Source organism: Brachyhypopomus gauderio, chromosome 10 (genome assembly GCF_052324685.1).
Source record: "Brachyhypopomus gauderio isolate BG-103 chromosome 10, BGAUD_0.2, whole genome shotgun sequence".
Lineage (NCBI taxonomy): Eukaryota > Metazoa > Chordata > Actinopteri > Gymnotiformes > Hypopomidae > Brachyhypopomus > Brachyhypopomus gauderio.
Window position 1 is genome coordinate 12,381,296 of NC_135220.1, and position 19,496 is coordinate 12,400,791.

At 39.8% G+C, this 19,496-nt stretch overlaps 2 protein-coding genes across 2 annotated transcripts in view; both read left to right on the top strand.

Moving 5' to 3' along the window:
• The first annotated feature begins 540 nt into the window (after positions 1-540).
• Positions 541-15,883, top strand: ehd1b (EH-domain containing 1b). The gene is made up of 5 exons (XM_077019543.1): positions 541-1,391; positions 4,877-4,974; positions 13,754-14,166; positions 14,598-14,762; positions 14,915-15,883. Exons 1-5 carry the CDS (start codon positions 991-993, stop codon positions 15,434-15,436), a joined length of 1,599 nt encoding a protein of 532 aa, XP_076875658.1. The 5' UTR covers positions 541-990; the 3' UTR covers positions 15,437-15,883.
• Positions 15,884-19,055: 3,172 nt separating this feature from the next.
• cxadr (CXADR Ig-like cell adhesion molecule) overlaps positions 19,056-19,496 on the top strand; it is a 28,825-nt gene continuing 28,384 nt past the window's right edge. Inside the window, exon 1 of the mRNA XM_077020819.1 lies at positions 19,056-19,317. Within this exon, the coding sequence (XP_076876934.1) occupies positions 19,137-19,317 (181 nt within the window). The 5' untranslated portion in view covers positions 19,056-19,136. The remainder of the gene's footprint in view (positions 19,318-19,496) is intronic.

Genomic DNA, 19,496 nt, shown 5'->3' on the forward strand with positions numbered 1-19,496 from the left:
CATATTAGAGTGGCCAGTGAATGTCAACCTTTAAGATTTGCAGATAATATGTGTTGCAAGTCAATTGTATGACAATGAGGTGTGAGGGCACAAAGATTTTTAAAACAAATTTAATTCCACTATTTCTTTTATTTAAACATGGTGAGTTTCTGTTGAAGGTTGAATATAAAAAATCCTGAGTATATATGAGTGTCAGTGCTTGGGGCCCAGGAGGAGGATACTCAGTCCTTACATGGACAGGCTAATTCTGACTAATGAAACAGTGCACATGTGTCTCGCCAAACTAAAAGAATACAATTTACTGGAATGCGGCTTAACTAAATAGCTAAAAATAATAATCTAATAATTGAAACGAATCCTATTTAGACTAACTATATCTCGGTACGTACTCCTCGTAATGTAGTGAAAATACATTTTAAAAGCCTACATATATAGCAAGATGAGGATGCCAAATGTTTGGACCCGGAGCAGGACTTTTACTTTGAAACGCCAAACGTTCCCAGGCCCCCCTCAGAGTACTAAGATTGTAGGTATTAGTAAACGCTGGTTCATGCTTCGCCCAGAGACTGCAGGGCTCTGGCACGAGACGTGGAAACAACTGCAATGCGCGCGAAGCATGTCATCTCTCTGGGAGAAAGTCGGTTATAAGGTCTGAGTGTATAGGTGACTCTTCATTAATTATAAAGTCTTAACCAAACTTTAAAATAATAATCCCATTCTGAACAGCAGGCAACTCTGCCAATTTTAACACTCTGGCAAATTACCCCGGCACGGTGTTGGCTCGCTGAAGAATCCATCTGGACTGTCAAATAAATCGTTATCTCGCTATACGCTAAGCTAGGTTGGCTAACGACCGAGCTCGAGACCGAGCAGCTCACGCACGTCACCGAGCTAACGGTAACATTAGCGGCGGTGCGATAACTAGCGATCTTGGGAGACGCCGCGAAAGGTTATCGTTTATAGCTAGCTACGTTTTACATTTAAGAAAAAATGTTCAGCTGGGCGAATAAAGAAGGAAAGAGGAAAGACCCAGAACTCTTTCAGACGGTGTCGGAAGGGTTGAAGCAACTTTACAGGACCAAGTTACTCCCTTTGGAGGATGCCTACCGCTTCCACGAATTCCATTCACCGGCTCTGGAAGACGCCGATTTCGATAACAAACCAATGGTGCTTTTAGTCGGCCAATACTCAACGGGGAAAACTACTTTTATTAGACATCTGATGGAGCAAGACTTTCCCGGAATGCGCATAGGTCCCGAGCCGACGACTGACTCGTTTATTGCGGTCATGTACGGTGATCAGGAAGGTCTCATTCCAGGCAACGCGTTGGTAGTCGACCCAAAAAAGCCTTTTCGGAAACTCAACGCGTTTGGTAACGCCTTTCTGAACAGGTAAACCCCAAATGTCAAATCGATCACTTCACTTTAGCTCAAGGTAGATAATACTGGTTGAGCTACATATTTTGAACAAGTAGTCGCTTGTGGTTTAGTCCTAAGAATTCAAGTATAGCGATAGAGCAAGTTTTTTGTGCATTGATGGTTACATGTAGGATCTCGTAATGATTAACTGAACTACTTGCAGTTATGCAAGGTTTCAGGACAAAATTCTTCAGCCAGCCTCAATAAAAAGTCATAGTATTAGCACATGTCCTAAAGTTTCAGATGCCATTTTTCATCTTCATCTTTCTCATCTTTATCTGCGTCTCTGGTTTTACAAAAATAATGCCAGCATGTCCATAATAATTTTACTTAACTCTTGATTTAAATGTAGTTTTCCCCTGTGTGGTGCTACTTTTTGATTTAATGCTTATTTGCCATCCAGAAGTTCTCTGATTTTTTTCAATAACCTTGATGTGCCAGATGGCTCTCCTGGCCTCTCCTTTCCTCCAATAAGAAGGAATAGAATATCTACAAATAAGTTGTTCATCATGTATACCAAATGAGGCATCATTCTGCGGTTGATGTTATTTTGACTGGGTTAAGGTGGAGCTAAGCTGTTGTGTCAAAAACAGGGACAGGTTTAGTAAAGATGGTTTCAGGTTTAGCTGTGTATTGGTCCGTGAATGTGATCATCTTGATTTATGCAGAATGGCTCTGCCAATGAGTCATCTCAGTAATGTGCTGCACTTGGAGTGTCTGGGAATTCCCATCTGCAGCAGACATCCACAAATTGAAGACTGCACTACTGGAAGTTTGTCTTAGTAAAGTCTTAGTTATTTCTTCCTTTCTCTTTTTAAATGGTAAATTGTATGACCTTCACCTGCTTGACCTCCAGCTGGGGATACATGCTCCTTCACACCTTTTCACATGTGGTGTGAAGTCCTGCCCGCATGGAGTGGAGACAGTGGCTAGGTCAGTCCTGTGCTGGTGCTGAGGGTGATTTACTGAGGCGGTGCTGGAGAGGGGCGTCGCCCCCTGCTCTGTGTGGTCTTGCAGGCAAAACGTGATCTAGCTGTTGTTGGCTCTGACGTGTGGAGGTGTTTTGTGTGATGGCCTGGACACAGTGGGAAAGAGCTGACTTAGGGCTGAATTTCCCTCTTCTCACTTTCCAGATAATCTGGGGAAATGACTCTGCAGTTTGGCTTGCTCATTTTGCAGTCTTATGTCCTGAGCTGTCCTGTTCTGTCCTGCGCTGGCACTGTTTCCTTGCGATTCCTCTAGCTGTTGCTTATTAGGCACATTTTGACATTTTCGTATTGGCCAGAAAGGTTAAGTCATTAGTGACTTAAGATGAGTGAAAATGTCCTGAGGTAGATTTTGTTTGCACGTGTATGTGCACACCCATGCATGTGCATGCACAACTTGTGACTTGTGGTACTAGCTGCTTAATAGACTATCATATGTGGAACAGTCGTGGTGTAATACCCTCACTGTGTTGATTCTGGTCTGACTTCACCCACACATTCTAGTCACAAAGTTTGTGGTGTGCAACTCTTGCCAATATACATTTTTATAACTTGTCCTAGTATGGGTAACTGTTATGGGTTTGCTGGATATCTTTAAAAAATGTGGTTAGACTTGATGGCACAATTCTGGGGAACATTAAATGATGCGGAAATTGTAAATACAAGTGGCACTGATCTGATATCACACATTTTCAGCTAAAAAAGCGGAATCAGATATTGGGGGGAGAAATCTTTAAGGTCACAAATCTGTCACAAAATCCAGCCTGAAAATAGCACAGAAATTTGTAGCAATGCACCACAGGTCTCATGATGATGACAGCCATGTTAGTGTACACAGCAGTAGAGTTCATCTGTAGTGTTTTCTTCACATTAATAATTGGAACTATTATGTTCAAATGCAAGCATCAATACACATGCAGACATGTGAAGACTTGCAATGTCATAGTGTAGTTTTGGTTCTGATAACCCAACGTTATCTGCCTTCTAATGAGAGAAAGTAAACGAGACAGTAACGGCCAACATCACCACCACAGATGTGAGTGACAGTGATTTTATTTATTTTTCTTTTTATTTAACCATTTTCTCCCCACACTAACCATCTCCTTTGGATTCTGAATAGATCATTGTCTCAATTGTAATCCCTGCTGTAACAACACTCAATTGTCTGCAGTAGAATTACATTTTTGTTTGTTTGTGTACTTGGTGTGTCTTCTTGATGGGTGTGTCTTGATGCATCTTATGTCGCTGCCACAAAATACCCATCCATCCATCCATCCATCCATCCATCCATCCATCCATCCATACACGTTGTTTCCCATTTGTCCAATATGATAATAGAACTCAGTCTAGGAAAGGAGAAAGAGCAGAAATCTGTCAGAAGTCTGTCTGAAGTGGAGGAAGAATAACTGAAGAAGTAAAATACTCCTAAATTCATGATGTTAATTACTCTATCTTCAGTGTATTCAAACTGCATGATGAGTTGGTGAGTTGAGTTTTAAGGTGCACTGGAGAATTTGAATAAGAAGCAGGAGAATGAGCTAACATCAGCTAAGCGTGTCCATACACTATTTTTTGTGACAGGTGTATAGCAGATGTAGTGATTTTTACATCTGAAATTCACAAGAAGAATATATTAAGTTGATGTGGAATTACAGTTGCTATTCATTTGACAGAAAATGCAGACGAACTAGATCAGAGTCGGTGAGAGGCAACTGTGTGTGTGTGTGCGCAATGTATATACACATTGTCTGTATAGTACATCTCACACAAAATTATTCGCCAGGTCTCACCTAAACAACCAAACCACAGCTCCACAGGGGTTTATAATTAATGCATTCTAATGCATGATGTTAGTATAGGATTGATACAGAAGTATTGGTATTGCGCCATCTCTAATTGTAAACAGTTCACATAATATCTGGTGTATTTTTGAACCGTTGACTGTATGTTGGCAAAATCTGAATGAGGTTGTTTTGATCGGTGTGGTAGCACCATTCACAGACACACAGGCAGGGAGAAGCAACACAGAGGCCTGGAATGAGAGGAATGCTCCCAGTGGAAAAATGGAACACATTTGGGAAGAGGGAATCTGCTTATGTTCATTTTTAGAACATAAAAATTTGAGATGGCGCACAAGGCAGTGGGGCTAGGATGGGGGAAGGGTCTTGGTAGTGGTGGGAATTTGTGGTGAGAGTTTTTGTCTGACTGCAACATGCTGGTGAGTTGGAAAGAATATCTGAATTTGATTGGCGATCGTGAAAATGAAGGGGGGGGGGGGTTGAAGGCAGAAGCTGGATTGAAATAAAATGATTTTGGCTAATGATTCTGCCGTCTATGGCCCCCTCCCCCATTATAAGTGTCTGCACTTTTTAAGCCCTCTCCCTTTCTCATTCTTTCTCTCCCCCCTCCCCCTTTTCTCACAAAATCTCATGATTAACATTCTTTAACTTGTGGCATGTGTCTTTTCTCAAGGTTTGTCTGTGCTCAGATGCCCAATCCTGTGTTGGAGAGCATCAGCATCATCGATACTCCTGGAATTTTGTCTGGAGAAAAGCAGAGGATAAGCAGAGGTTAGTTGGGGGCTGGGCCCCTTCTTTCTTTTCTTTCTTTCTTTCTTTCTTTCTTTCTTTCTTTTTTCCTTTTTGTGTTCATGTTTTTCAGCCATTGATGTTTGTGTCTTTTTTGCTTTTAGTTTTGAGGACCAATGACACTTGTAAGGGACAAGTTTGAGGCGTGTCATTTCATGCCTTGAGTCAAAACTAGAATGAGTTAACTCTGTCTGCCTCTGCATTATTGTAACATTACTACAAGACATATTTTTAGCCATCCTGTTTATATAATGTATAATGAGCGCTGCTCTTTGATTGCATGTCCTGTGTCTCTGTGGAAAGGAAGGAGAAAATGTATAGGCCTATAAGTGGACATGGACAATGAGCACTAGGTTTCCCGCAACAACTAACATTGGTCAGATGGATGCCCTCTAAACGTTTTCCACAGACTAAAAACTTAAGTAACGGGAATGGCCAAAGACACACATTAATGCTAAAAAAAAAAAACTGGTGGTCAAGGCTAATGATTACAATGGTTCACCAGTCTAAATCTAAATCTGTTTGGGCCACCAAACATCAGTGATTTCAGTTACCTGCTGCTCCACAGCAACTTGATATCCCATATGGCTAAAGGGGATACCTGGATACTTGTTTTGATGATGGTGATACCCCATTGCAGAGCATGTTGTTAATTTACTGTTCAATTGGACTGATTAATGTTACTGTAATGTGTGGTTTTTATTTTTTTATTTTAACAAATCGGCACATTTAAATTATTTGAGTGACATAAATAATTGTGTCTTCAGCAGTACTGTCAATATATCAATACAGCCCCATATTTTGTTCACATGGTGATGCTTGCAGAACATAAGGGCTTATCACAGTCCTGCTGAAATATCACCCTGTGATGCGATGACTGTGTCTGTGTGTGCGTACGTGTGGCCGTGTGTGTCACTGTGTGTGGATGTGAACCATTCAGACACCATGATTGGAGTGTTAGTGGCAAATGCTAACAAAGAGTCTGTTTGGGTAGGAAACAGAGGGAGGGAGGGTGAGGAGAGACAGGGAGGGGGGGGGGGGGGGGGGAGCAGACTGTTTTTATATGTTTATGTTGGTGCATCATAGCATTAATTCTTTCTGCCCCTCTCACCACCCCCCACCCCCTGTGTGTGACCACATACGCGTGCCTGTCTGTTGGGTGAAAACATTTGTTGTGGGTGCTCAAGTGATGAGTGTGCAGATCTGTCTGGACTTTCCACTGACGTGGAGATATGACAGGACAGCACAGAGGTCGAGGTGGGTATTACGTTGGGGTGTAGGTGTGTAGATGTAAACCAGATGGTTTACAACTTTTTATCCCAAACTGCAAATCCTTGTAATTTTTGTCCTCATGTTTATATCATGTTGGTACCCATACATTGTTTTGTGATCTCAAGCCTTTAGTCTCTGGTCTTCAGCATCATGACTTATCTATAAAATCGTTTTCATGGTTTATGGAGTGATAGCTAGAATTCTAGCAGGTGCAAAATATTTATGTGGACCAGCTCCATGTTTTCCTCCGCAACCTGCAACTATCAGCATAAAAAGCCTGACTGCAGTCTGAGCAAAGCCCAGCCCAGGTTGTCCTTTACCTGTCTACAGTTCTCTGGACTGTGGGCCATAAAGATAGTGAGAGGAGTGTTGGGGAGTGTAGCAGTGAGAATAAAACATTATATATAGGCTTGTACTTCAAACCACCTAGAGCCAAATCAAGAGCTAAGTGAATTGCTGGCTAAAGTAATGGTAGATGGGGAAATCTGTGCTACAGAAATGTATTAAAAATGGAAATTATGATCTGGTTTTAAGTTTACGTCGTACAGAGACACACCCACACACATTCCTCTTCGCTCTGTAAGTGAACTTTAGGGGGAAAACAGGAGTCATCACGAGGTCGTGGCTCTCGCTATCCTGTTCTCCCAGAGGTGGCGAGTGGCCAGACGGTTCATACTCTGTATTTTTTCAGTTTTGTTTTCCATCTCTGCACCCATCATGTTTGGAACTCTTGAGATGCGGTCGGTGTGCTGTGTTCAGTGAGGTTTGGGTAAGGTAGAGGTTATGAAAGGCTCCATGGTCTGTTTTGGAATGCTGCAATTAAATGTATTTTTATTTTAGAATTCAGTATGCATGTACACTTGATTTGTAGATCGCCTAATGGTGCGATTGACATCACAGTTTCATTTGGTTATATTGAGCTCCTCTCATTTTTCATATCACTTGACAGGTGTCTTAGATACCAGTCATATTAATCTGTGCTGAAAGCTCTGTGTGTTCTTTGAGAAGACTGAGCGGTCCTCTGTTCTCCTTTGCTTCAGCCTTATAACTTCCTCAGTCAGTTAATGATCTGCTGAGGTCTGCTGACATCCAACCTTGGATTCTAACCCTGCTTCAGCTTAACAGTCAGTTAACTGTTCAGTTAACCATTCAGTTAACCATAACCCAGAGTGGAAGTGTAGTGTAATCTGCATTCAAGTATAAAGGTGAGCCTTCTTTCTTCCAGAAAGGTCATTCAGTGTCCTTTCTTGTTCGACCAGGTGCCCTTCAAGGTCCCAAGGTCTCTTGGTGTTTACTGTATACTGTGTCTGTATGAAATCTTCACAGCTGCTATCTATGCAGAATTATTCTGTGTGATGGCCCTTGGAAGGACAGGCTAAGTCATTATCTCCTGAAGTCCATTGTGTGAAAAAAGGGTGGTTCTGCAATGCTGTCTATCTGTAATAATGTTTTACATGATATTAAAAACCTCATCCGTTATTGAGTAAAACGCCTTAACAGTCTTACTGTTACACAGTTTATTAGCATTCTAATAAGGCTATGTTTTTAATTAAAAAAAATATTAGTGGTTTTTACTTATTTAATCATGGTTTAATTGGTTTGTTTAGTAAATTGAAATTGAGTGCAAATACCCATCCCTGTATTCAAATTTTTGAAGGGCGTTTGTTTTGGAAGGTCAAAACTCTGAGGAGTTTGTCTTCTCTGGTGTTGTGTTACTGTAAAGTGATCCTTTTAGATGTTGGGTTTCAGCCTGATCCTGTGCTGTGCTGACTGCACAAACCTGAAATAAAGTAGACAGTGACATAAAGCACATGATCAGAAAATACTATTTTCACATTAATAAATGAAATGCACAATGCATTCCGACCACCAGTAATTTAAAATGGGTCATGAGGGCAGGAGCCGAACCCAACAGTTAGTAACTAATGCAGCTCAGGCTGTATTATATGGACAAACATGCTATATTGTGACTTATTTCCTGCAGTATGTGAAATATATTAAAGCAGTGCTTAACCCTATTAAAGCAGCACTTATCCCAAAGTTTACAAAGAGGACTGATTACAAAGAGGCATTTCCTGGATTGTGTGAATACTACAGAATTCCCATCTGCATTGTCTGAACTTGGTTAGGAGTTCACAACACATAATAAAACCTCATGTGATTCGTCCATGCATATTTGCACGTACAGCTTTCTGTGAAAACAGTATTTCAAAAGGCAAAAATGTAATGATCAATAACCAATATTTTGTGGTGCCATGTGTGGTAAAACGATAAATAGAAACTGGCACATCAAGGTGCTGTTGGTCTCAGGCTGACCACCTTTAGAGTAGAGAGTCGGACACGAGAGGAATGTAGCTGCAGCTTTTTAAGTTATAACTTCAATTTTTCCCTCAACTCCTCCTTTTTTGTATTCATTTTCTAACTAAGCATCTAAGTAATTTCAATGGAGATCAGGCGTGGTTGCTGTGTGACAACCTCAGCTGACTTATTCATGCTCTAACCTTTGTGAAGAAGTGTTGCCACATCTCTGCAGTTACTGAGTAACTGAATACGAAAGAGAGACTCTGTACTCCTTTCCATTAATATGTCTAATTCTTGATGTGAATGAAGAGCTGATCTGGGTGGGGGTTTAAATTTGTAATGCGGGGTTTGTCTGAAGGCAGCTGTGGCAACATATGTGGCTGTTATACCACTTTTGGCAGGCGTGATGGATCCTTTTAAGGACACGTTTTGTGACTTTAGCTCAAAACGTGTCTTCATTGTTCATTTGTGTTCATGATACTGCTTTCAGAATCTCTTCATTATGTAACAGGACCTTCGTGAATTTTGTCACGTCACAGGTCACGCAAAAAGGCCGGGCCCATTCCTACCAGTCAGTTGACTGGGCCTTTCAGATGAGTAGTGAAATACTACTTTGCTTAGAGTTACTTTGCTTTCGGTTTTGAAGCATTGGCAGGGTCAGCTGGCCGCAGCATGAGGTTGACGTGTCTGTGAAGGCGGGTTGGCAGCATTGGTGTGTCTGGCTGTGTTGGTTATAAACTGAGTGATTTCATTCCAGCATAGCTCGTATGTATAGTCCATACAAACCAGCTGGTGCCTGGTCTATTTCTGTATTGCAGTGTGGCTGGTATCGTTTTACTCACCCAGAGAAGTCAAGTGTAAGGTTGGAATTCTTGTTGTACTTACTGGAAAAAGTTAGGGAAACGGAAGTGTGTGTGTGTGTGTGTGTGTGTGTGTGTGTGTGTGTGTGTGTGTGTGTGTGTGTGTGTGTGTGTGTGTGTGTGTGTGTGTGTGTGTGTGTGTGTGTGTGTGTGTGTGTGTGTGTGTGTGTGTGTGTGTGTGGGCCTGCTCTGCTCTCACACTTGTATCCAAGTTTCAAGCGGGGCTTTAAATGGCCGTTTCAGAAACTTTATATATGATATGGTTCTAGTTCCTGGACCACAGAGTTCTGACATGTGTAAATCATAACTTCATTGGTGCATTTATATCTGATAGCTAAACTGTTCCCTTATAGTATGGGAACTAGCTGGACTTTGAGAGGTCAAACCCATGTTGAATTCCTCCTCTTGCACATCCTGCTACACTAACACCCATTTAGAATAAAAAACCATTTCCTGTCCACAGTGTAGATATCTGTGCTTCACATGCGCACTCTTACAGGGTTGCCAACTCTCACGCATTGAGCGTGAGACACACGCATTTGACCGTTTTCACACGCTCTCACGCCACACTTCCGATATCTCACGCCGAAAAAAAAATCCAGTTTATTTACCTCTGATCCACATATATGATTCAATGAGTTACTAGTTCGCTCTGGTGCCAACTAAAGAGTGGTGGCTAACTAAAGAAGAGATTGGGGCTATAGACCTAATCCTTATTTTCAGTTAGACCCATATGGACACAGGAATCATTTTAGTTTAAGGTACATTCAAGCATTTTTCACAAGTATTTTGTACAAATAAGCAAGTCATAAAACAGCATCAGTAATTCCTGTAAAATCTTGAAAATTTGCATGTTGTATATACAACATTCATATATAAATACATTCTTTTAAGATTTTATTGCATTTATTCTTGGTATTTGATGTAACTATCCTGCTGCAGTTGAGATTTTTCATTAACAGTAGAGATGTAAGTCCCAAGATGGCAGAATCTGTCATGATGCCCAACCTGAAAGCTGCTTTTATCTCTTCATCACGGTTGTGGCAGCTTTCTGAGGGCCCCTCATCTAATGTTCACCCAGTTAAAAACTGCAGGATCTACTTGTGACATTTTTTCTGTTATCAAGTATCTCCTGAACTCTTTTTATACCAACAAAGTGATTTTGTATGCTGAGCAATACACGCATGCCCTGGGCTTTAAGAACATAGTTTTGATGTCAATGCGATGGAACTGCCACTGCTTTTGCTATATCAGTCAAATGTGATCGTAAGTAGAAGAGATTCTGAAACACACACACACACAATGAGGAGTTCTTTTTCAAGTTCATATGTTTGCAAACTCAGACCCCTTAAGCATAAGCCAAGCCTTTGGTGTTATTACTGTTGCCATTTCTTTCATGGTACATAACCTTCTTGTAGACTGTGTTCTTTGCCGTGAGTGGATGAGATGCTTCACAATCTCTGAGTTTGTTACTGTGTCTGCAGTGCTAGCAGCACTAAAAGTGTTAACTGATCAATAGTATCGAGATCTCATAGTCCTTGTTCAGGTTCATTGAAGTCCACGTTCACTGTGCTCTAATGCTAATGGCAGATCCACATCAGCTTGGTTTTTGGCTTTTCATACATATGGGCATGTTTCACTACTGTTGACTTTAATAGGGATTAAAATCTGAATACACTTTTCATCCTTGTTTCCATAACTGCTCAACAATATTATAGATCTATTTCTGAAGTTCTGAAGATGTATTTCCAAACTGTGAAGTTTAAACAAGATTTGTGTTTTTCATCTACAGTCATGTTTTTCTTCAAATTGAGTATGTTCACAATCACACAGTGAAGCTGGTGAGGTCAGTAATCACTGGCACTTGGAACATGGTAGGTTAGTTTTTGTCCATATTAAACACTGTCCCTGCCTTCTTCAGGAAAGCTATACTATTTTTGGTCCAATGTATTTCCATCTTTGATGCTGAATACATTATTACTGGGTATATCCATGTTTCAGTACTTCATGAACCTTCTTCTGGTTCAGTTGGCTCACATTGTGACTAAGCCCTTTCCCTCCACACACTGTATGCAGAATCAGTAACAGCAGATCCAAGACATTCAACCATGAAAATCTCTGCAGCAGTACATATTTTATTTAGTAAACAGTGTTATGATATTTTTCTGTCTTCAGGAATGATTTTTTTAAAGTTTAATTGAACTTGTTCGTGTATATGTATATTTCTGTCTTTAGCCTGATAGTAGGTATTTTGCAGTGTTGCGAATAACGCCGTTAAAAATAACGTAACGTCGTCATTTTGTCAGTAACGGGATAATATAATTAGTTACTTTTCCTGTCGTTACAACGCCGTTTACGTTACTGGTCATTAAAAGCGGCGCGTTACTATATATTGATATACTAATGCAAGCGGACCGCTGCCCAGGCTAGTGAGGAGTAACAGATCCCGATAGGTCACAGTTCTCGGTGTAACACCTGTTTAAACTTAACAAGTCAGTAAGCGATTGGCTAAGGCAGCGTTATGATAGCCAATCAGAGCCAGTGTTTTTATACGCGCGCCGAAGCACGCGAGTGACACGACACAAACGGAGAAGAGGCCGAAATGGCGTCAGGTGCAAGCCGAAGAAAACTAGAATTTTCAAGGCGATATAAACATTATTTAAGAAAATACTTGAAGTTCCTGAATGTGTACCAGACTGGGTATTTGATTTATTTAATTAAGAATAGAGGTTTTATTGTTAAGTTTACTTCTGTTGTAAACAAACCAGTTGTCTCAGGTTGAGAGAATTTAATTTAATTTGATAGATGTAAATGCACTTTATATAGTGTAACTGTTTACTTTTGCTTTTTTTTCTCTCTCAAAGATTTGGGATTTTTTAACGATTTTATCCTGCACTGGTCTGTGGATGTGCAATAAATATCAAAAGTTAAACAATTTTCTGATCTACTCATTTCAACTGACTGTGAAAACTGCTTTAAAAAAAAACTTAATTGGCATATAACCTTTTTTTAAACTGTAACGCAAATAGTTACTTTCCCTGGTAACGAGTTACTTTTTATTATAGAGTAATTCAGTTACTAACTCAGTTACTTTTTTGAACAAGTAGTGAGTAACTATAACTAATTACTTTTTTAAAGTAACGTTCCCAACACTGGTATTTTGACACATGGCACATTTTGATCTTGTACCAAACCGGTCTAGTGTTTTTTTTTTTTCTTCTGGTAATGGCGCCCTCTTCTGGTTACCCTGGATATGTTTCTTACAATTGTGAAAGTGAAGTGTGCTGATATGAGACTTAGGTTAATGCCTACAGTTGACTTTGAAGATTTATCTCTAAGGTCATTTTCAATGCTAACGTCCTGATGTGAAGATGTGAACATGCAGTCAAAGCTGTTTGTCCTTTACGGTTAGACAAGCAATGTCTAATCATTTGAAAGATAACATTACGTCAGGAAGCTCTGTTTTATATTTTTTGTGAAATCGGCTGCATCTCTGTTCAAGGTCAATGATGTAGTTGATCAATCTAGTGAAGACCTTCATCTTTTTCTGACTCTTCCAAAAAAAACTTCACTCCAAGAGCAATAAAGAGCATGTCATGAAGACTCTTTACATGTAACATCACATGTTGAAAGCATGTACAGCTCAGTATGTTCTGTGTAACATGTCCATGTGACCTTCAGCACCAGAAGCACTAAATATGCAGTAGTTCACAATGTCTAATGAATTACAATGTGCATAGTAAAGGAGGAAAGCACTTTACTAAGCACGGTGTAAAAATATAAAAAGTCTAAAGAAATCCTCATTAATTTTGTTCGTGTGTGTGTGTGTGTGTGTGTGTGTGTGTGTGTGTGTGTGTGTATCTTAGCCAAGTTCATGTTGCTTTAATGTCAATAACTACTGTCAAACAATATATTAACCAAATAATATTATATATATATATATATATATATATATATATATATATATATATATATATATATATATATATATATATATATATATATATATTATAATATTAAAGCAACATGAACTTGGCTAAGATTATTTTGCTTCAAGCAAATGCATTGCCTAACTTTAACCTTATCTAACCCTAATCTTAACCCTGTGTGATCCTAATCTTAATGATCTCTAACCTCCATTTAACCAACGGTGTTTTCTTTAGTTGAATCTACAACCTATACCAAACACAAGAGGGAATTGAGTTCCATTTTCACCAAAAAAAGATGCAGACACACGATGCAGGAATGCAGAGAGGTGTTTTTTTGTAGCGAGTTCTTACTTCGGCGCAGGATTTGAACCAACGTCCTGCACTTTCTTTCTCCTACAGGCTATGACTTCGCTGCGGTGTTGGAGTGGTTTGCTGAGCGCGTTGACAGGATCATTCTCCTGTTTGACGCCCACAAGCTGGACATCTCTGATGAGTTTTCTGAGGTGATCCGGGCCCTGAAGAACCATGAGGATAAGATGAGAGTGGTTCTGAACAAGGCGGACCAGATCGGCACGCAGCAGTTGATGAGGGTGTACGGAGCCCTCATGTGGTCACTGGGGAAAATCGTAAACACCCCAGAGGTGATCAGAGTGTACATCGGCTCATTCTGGGCCCAGCCTCTGTTGGTGGCAGAAAACAGGAAGCTGTTTGAGGCAGAAGAGAAGGACCTGTTCCTGGACATCCAGGGACTTCCCCGCAATGCAGCTCTGCGGAAACTCAATGATCTCATTAAGAGGGCCCGACTGGCTAAGGTTTGCTTTTCAATGGTTTTTTTTTTCAGTTTATACATTTTAAAAATTTGTTTATACATTTAAACGTTTGCAATGGGTTATTTTGCCTGAAATGAGGGTGCAATTAAGCGCCGGTAACCCAATTCCATAAATTATGCATCCACACCCAAATTCTGTGTGGAGTGTTGAAAGGTAGGCGTGGCCATGCATGCAGTGAATAAGGTGTGTGCAGGAAAGTGTGCACACATGTAATCGCATGCTGTTAAGTAAAGTGGTGGTGTGTATGTACGTATGCATGCACTGATTAGTAAAGTAGGAGTAAAACTTTATAAATTGTTCACACTTCTGCCTTTATTAACTACAAATCACCATAAATGTATGCCTGATTTGACTTCACCCAGAGAACCCCCTCACATTTCCTTCAATGGTAAGGTGTCATGTTTTCTTTCTAGGTCCATGCTTACATCATCAGCGCACTAAAGAAAGAGATGCCCAACGTGTTTGGGAAGGACAATAAAAAGAAAGAGCTCGTTGCCAACCTTGGAGAGATCTACGCAAAGATCGAGAAAGAGCATCAGATCTCACCAGGAGACTTTCCTAAACTCTCTAAAATGCAGGTATGTGGAAACTGCAGTTGAGTATGTAGAGAGTGCAAGGTGGCATTTTTTTTTTTTTACATTTGTCCTTTCGTAGTGATTTTTCTGACTGCTTTCTCTCTCCCTTTTTCTTTTCTTCTTCATGACTTCTGCTGGTCTTTCTTGACCCACAGGAGCTGCTGGCAGGTCAGGACTTCAGCAAGTTCCAGTCAATGAAGCCAAAGCTAATGGAGGCTGTTGAGGACATGCTGTCCAATGATATTGCCAAGCTCATGACCCTGGTGCGGCAGGAAGAATCAGCCATGCCCAGCCACTCAGTCCAGGGTGGCGCCTTTGAGGGTGCCATGAACGGCCCCTTTGGGCACGGATATGGTGAAGGAGCCGGTGAAGGAATCGACGAGCTGGAGTGGATTGTTGCACGAGACAAACCCACTTATGACGAGATTTTCTACACCCTGTCTCCTGTTAATGGGAAGGTGTCTGGTGCCATGGCCAAGAAGGAGATGGTGAAGTCCAAGCTACCCAATACTGTTCTAGGAAAAATATGGAAGCTTGCTGATTGTGATAAGGATGGATTCCTGGATGATGAGGAGTTTGCCCTGGCCAATCATCTTATCAAGGTGAAGCTGGAAGGGCATGAGTTGCCTTCTGAGCTGCCTGACCACCTGGTGCCTCCCTCCAAACGTGGACTGTGAACAAAAATAAAAAAAGAAATGTAATAAAAACCCTGACATCTTTGAGCCAAGAAGAATTGGGCGTAATGGGGATCAGTGATGCATGCTGAAAAAAATTCAAAAAGGAAATCATTTTTTCAAAAAGGAAATCATAAAATTGAGTATGATTTTAAATATCATTTGGGAAGAGCAGCCAAATATGGGAAGAACACTACAGTTTTCATTTTCACCTGGTTTTGCTATGACTTTATTTTTAATTCTAATTCTAAAGTCTCATCAAAACTAGAATGTATTTAGATCGATAAATGTCTGTCCGTATGTCACTGTTTAATGTAGGCAAAAGTTCTGGTGAGCGTTACACGGTAGTTTCAAATGCCTTACTATAAGGGGGGAAAAAGTAAAAAAAAATAATAATCTAACAATTATTACAGGAGATTCTTGGTGACCAGAATGGCATATTGACAGAATGCAGTTCTGTGTAATGTTGGTTCACATAGCTCTGACTTAAATTGAACCATTACACATGGAATTTACCAGAACAGAGAGAAATGTTGACGCTCTGATGTCTTCTAAATTTATGGGTCCAAAGTTACCAATATATATTTCTCACTCCATTTGTTTGATTGTAATGTCTCCGATTTAACCAATAAGTTAAAAATATCTATGTTGCATTAGTAGGTGCAGTATGTCCTTCCATTCTGTTGTTTTCTGACCAGAACTATTGACTATCACATGTGAAGGGATTGTCATTTCTTCCTGTAGTAATGGTGATTGCAGTTTGGGCTTGGATATTGTACCTCTCTTTCTTTTTGTTGAATTTATATCTTGGATATAAGAACATACCCAGTGGATACCCAAGATGTTCAGCAATACATTGACTTAATTTCAATACAAAAGTTTGATTCCATGTAAAACGACGGCAACGCAGATGGGTGAATGTAATGAAGCGCGGGTGAAACTTCCAGCTGCACTCCACTTAATATACATGTCAAACAGCATTACTAATGTTTAGCAAATGCCTCTATCTGTGCCTGTATTTAAACAACTTGCTACAGTAAGTTGAACCTCAGCTTGCTGCACTATGAAAAGCTTTACATCACCCCTCTGGTCATATGTATATTGCTTTGGTCCACTTTGAAATAAAGATTTACCACCATTAAACTACTGTGTGTGTGTCATGTCAGTCTGCACAGAAGTGGTTTAATATGCTAAGCCATGTGTCTTAATGAAGAAAGAAAACCTGCATAAGAACAGAATATTCTAATCTGCCTGTGTGTAAGTGATCCTCAGTAATTAAAGATTAAGACATTTCACTTATCAAATGTACTATGTGCATGGCCCAGTACATCAGGATAATCACATTCTGTTTTCTGGATTAGTTGAATGGACAAATGCTCATGAAAGCAGTGCTTCATTTGTTGATGAGTCATCATTTTAAACACATGCTTAATGCTTGATTAGTCGTGCCCCCCAGGTCTAATTCCATTTCTTATTTTCCCCTCCATCCCTTGTTTTTTAGTGTTCTCTTGCCCCTTACAAGGAGTAGTAATTGAAATCTCCCCCTATGAAATACATATTACTGATACATATATATATGTATGTGATTGATTCTATTTATATGGACCCTAGTTTTTTTTCTTAACCATCCTCAGCTGTGTCGTGTGCAGATGTCCACAGTTGTCATTCACAGCTTAAATTTCAGTAATCAATCGGTCATAAAATGAAAGCATGTTGATTCATTACCAGGCCAACAGTACTTTTTTTAGATTTTGGTCATCGTATGCCTTCAAAAGGGGGAGTGCTACATGAAAATCATGTCAAAATGGCCACACATGCACTGATCAGCCATAGCAAGGTAATGTTACCAAGACAATGGCATACTAGCAGTTATGTATACATATATATTTACACTTGTTATAAAGAAAAGGGCCAAAAAACTTTTGTGGGTTTCTTTGGTCATGTGATCAACAGCACATTCTTAGAAATGCATTATAACGTGTTTTGAAGTGTGCTAAAACAGTTTGCATGTCCATGCAGCATAAACACATCACTGATGTGCATGTGACATCAGGGTGGTTGTAGTGCAAACTGCAAAGTCAAAAAGATATAGGATACGTTTGTGGAACATTTTCGAGTTTGTATTTGTGTGGGACGTTTCGAAGTCATTAAACGTAAGCAGATTAAGTAAGATTAAGTAATTTTATGCAGGTCAAATGTACGCTTCCATGCCATTTTCGGCGATATTAACGTTGGATATCATATACACTTCCGAAACTATTTAGTTAATGCACTTCAGATCTTTTTGGACGTTCGTTTGAAAGGGATAAAAGCTATATGAACGCCTTTCTCAGGATAAGCGCTATCTTACCCTGAGCGCTGTTTCATCAAAAAAACCTGACCTGGGAACAACGTCGGTCCATTCCCAGGTCCCAGTTGCCATGGTTTCTGCATAAGTGGTCACAGTTTTCATTACGGAAACGTTTGTAACAGAATTTTTTATTTTTTACGATTGATAATTATTTGTTAAAATAGTCAGCTGTATCCTCGGCAGGATAATGCAGTATCACATTTACCTATTTAATTATTGGTAACGAAATGTTTAGATGGTTCATTTTAACTACAGATAAGGTTTACAAAGGTATATCCCACAAATATAACTAGGTTTTCTGTTTTTGGAATTACAAGAAATTTATTTTCGTGGTTGAACATTAAACGCCAATGTATAATATAACCAGTTATTTTCATTGTTGTTGTTGTTGTTGTTGTTGTTGTTGTTGTTGTTGTTGTTGTTGTTATTATTATTATTATTATGTTTATTATTACTTTTTCTCATATAGCCTATGTTGTTTTACTTACTCACATGTGAACGAAATTTTCGTCTTACAATGAAACGAATTAATTTGTTTGAATGCAATTTTATAAACTGAACATTTTCTGTCTTCTATTTTCTGGTCCCCAACAAAACTCAAAACACTCTACAAATAACCAACAATAGATCACACACGGAAACATCTCAACAAGAGCGAAGGTTAAAGCCTTTCTTCAATCGTAAGTATTTTCAGCCTCAGAAAACATTTGCATGTTTAATGCCGTCACTACTTCTACAAACTACGTTTCGGAATAAATAGCTGTGATTTATTAATTTATATTTTTGCAATAAATTAGTGCGGATTAGCTAGGTTCCGTCATTTAAAAATAGATTAAACATACTTTAAAGCTTGCCTGTTTACCATGAAAACAAACAAACAAGCAAAACTGTTTATTGTTTGGTTTCTGTGATTTTTCGGTATTAAAAAGCTATGAACTGCCTGAAATTGGGCTAAAACATGTCAGTTTCAGTGTACAGTACAGGAGGAAAAGATTTTTAAAAGACCCAAAATTGCTTTCTTTGGCTGTTTTCCCCATTATGTTCAAACGATCTTTCTCCAAATGAAGATTAGAATTACAGGATTTAATTAAATTACATATCTGACTTATTTAAAAAATATTTTTAATTGCGCTTACACTTCATACACACAGGAGGAGCGTGAAAACTATGAAAACCATCCCCGCTGTGTATCGTAAATTCACTTTAGGGCTCGTTTTCGACGTCTTCAGCCGCACGCTCGTACCCCAGGTGGCGGACGTGCACCGCTCCAGATCACTCCGACACCTTCCGGAAGTCACGTGCGCAGAATCCAGCTTCGATCCACCTGCTGAGGCGACCAGTGATCGGAGTTTGATGTCGCGCGCAGACGTTACCACGACAATACGATCTACTCCGAAAAAGTTAGCCAGCTATAAAGTTAGTCAGATATTTAATCACTCCCGTTTGCACCGGGAAAGGAATCGAGCGACAAAAACCGCAGGGATGGATTGGAAAACAACGCGTTTCTTTTACGTTTTTATGATTGTCACCTCAGGTACGTGCCGATAACAAAGATAGGGGCTGAAGTTGTTCCGTGGCGCTAGCCGGCTAGCTGTGTGGCTAACCCGAGTCAAGAGTGTCGTTTGTTTGTAAAAATGTATTCAGGGTTTCGATCAAATGTTTTTTTTTCCGAGCATACGAACTTATTTCGCCTTTGATGTTTTCAAGTAACAA

Excerpts from the sequence above, each read along its gene's own strand:
- ehd1b (XM_077019543.1), top strand. The coding sequence starts at position 991 with ATGTTCAGCTGGGCGAATAAAGAAGGAAAGAGGAAAGACCCAGAACTC. Across the intron at positions 4,975-13,753 it reads AAAGCAGAGGATAAGCAGAG|GCTATGACTTCGCTGCGGTG; the intron begins GTTAGTTGGGGG and ends TTTCTCCTACAG. Across the intron at positions 14,763-14,914 it reads CTAAACTCTCTAAAATGCAG|GAGCTGCTGGCAGGTCAGGA; the intron begins GTATGTGGAAAC and ends CTTGACCCACAG.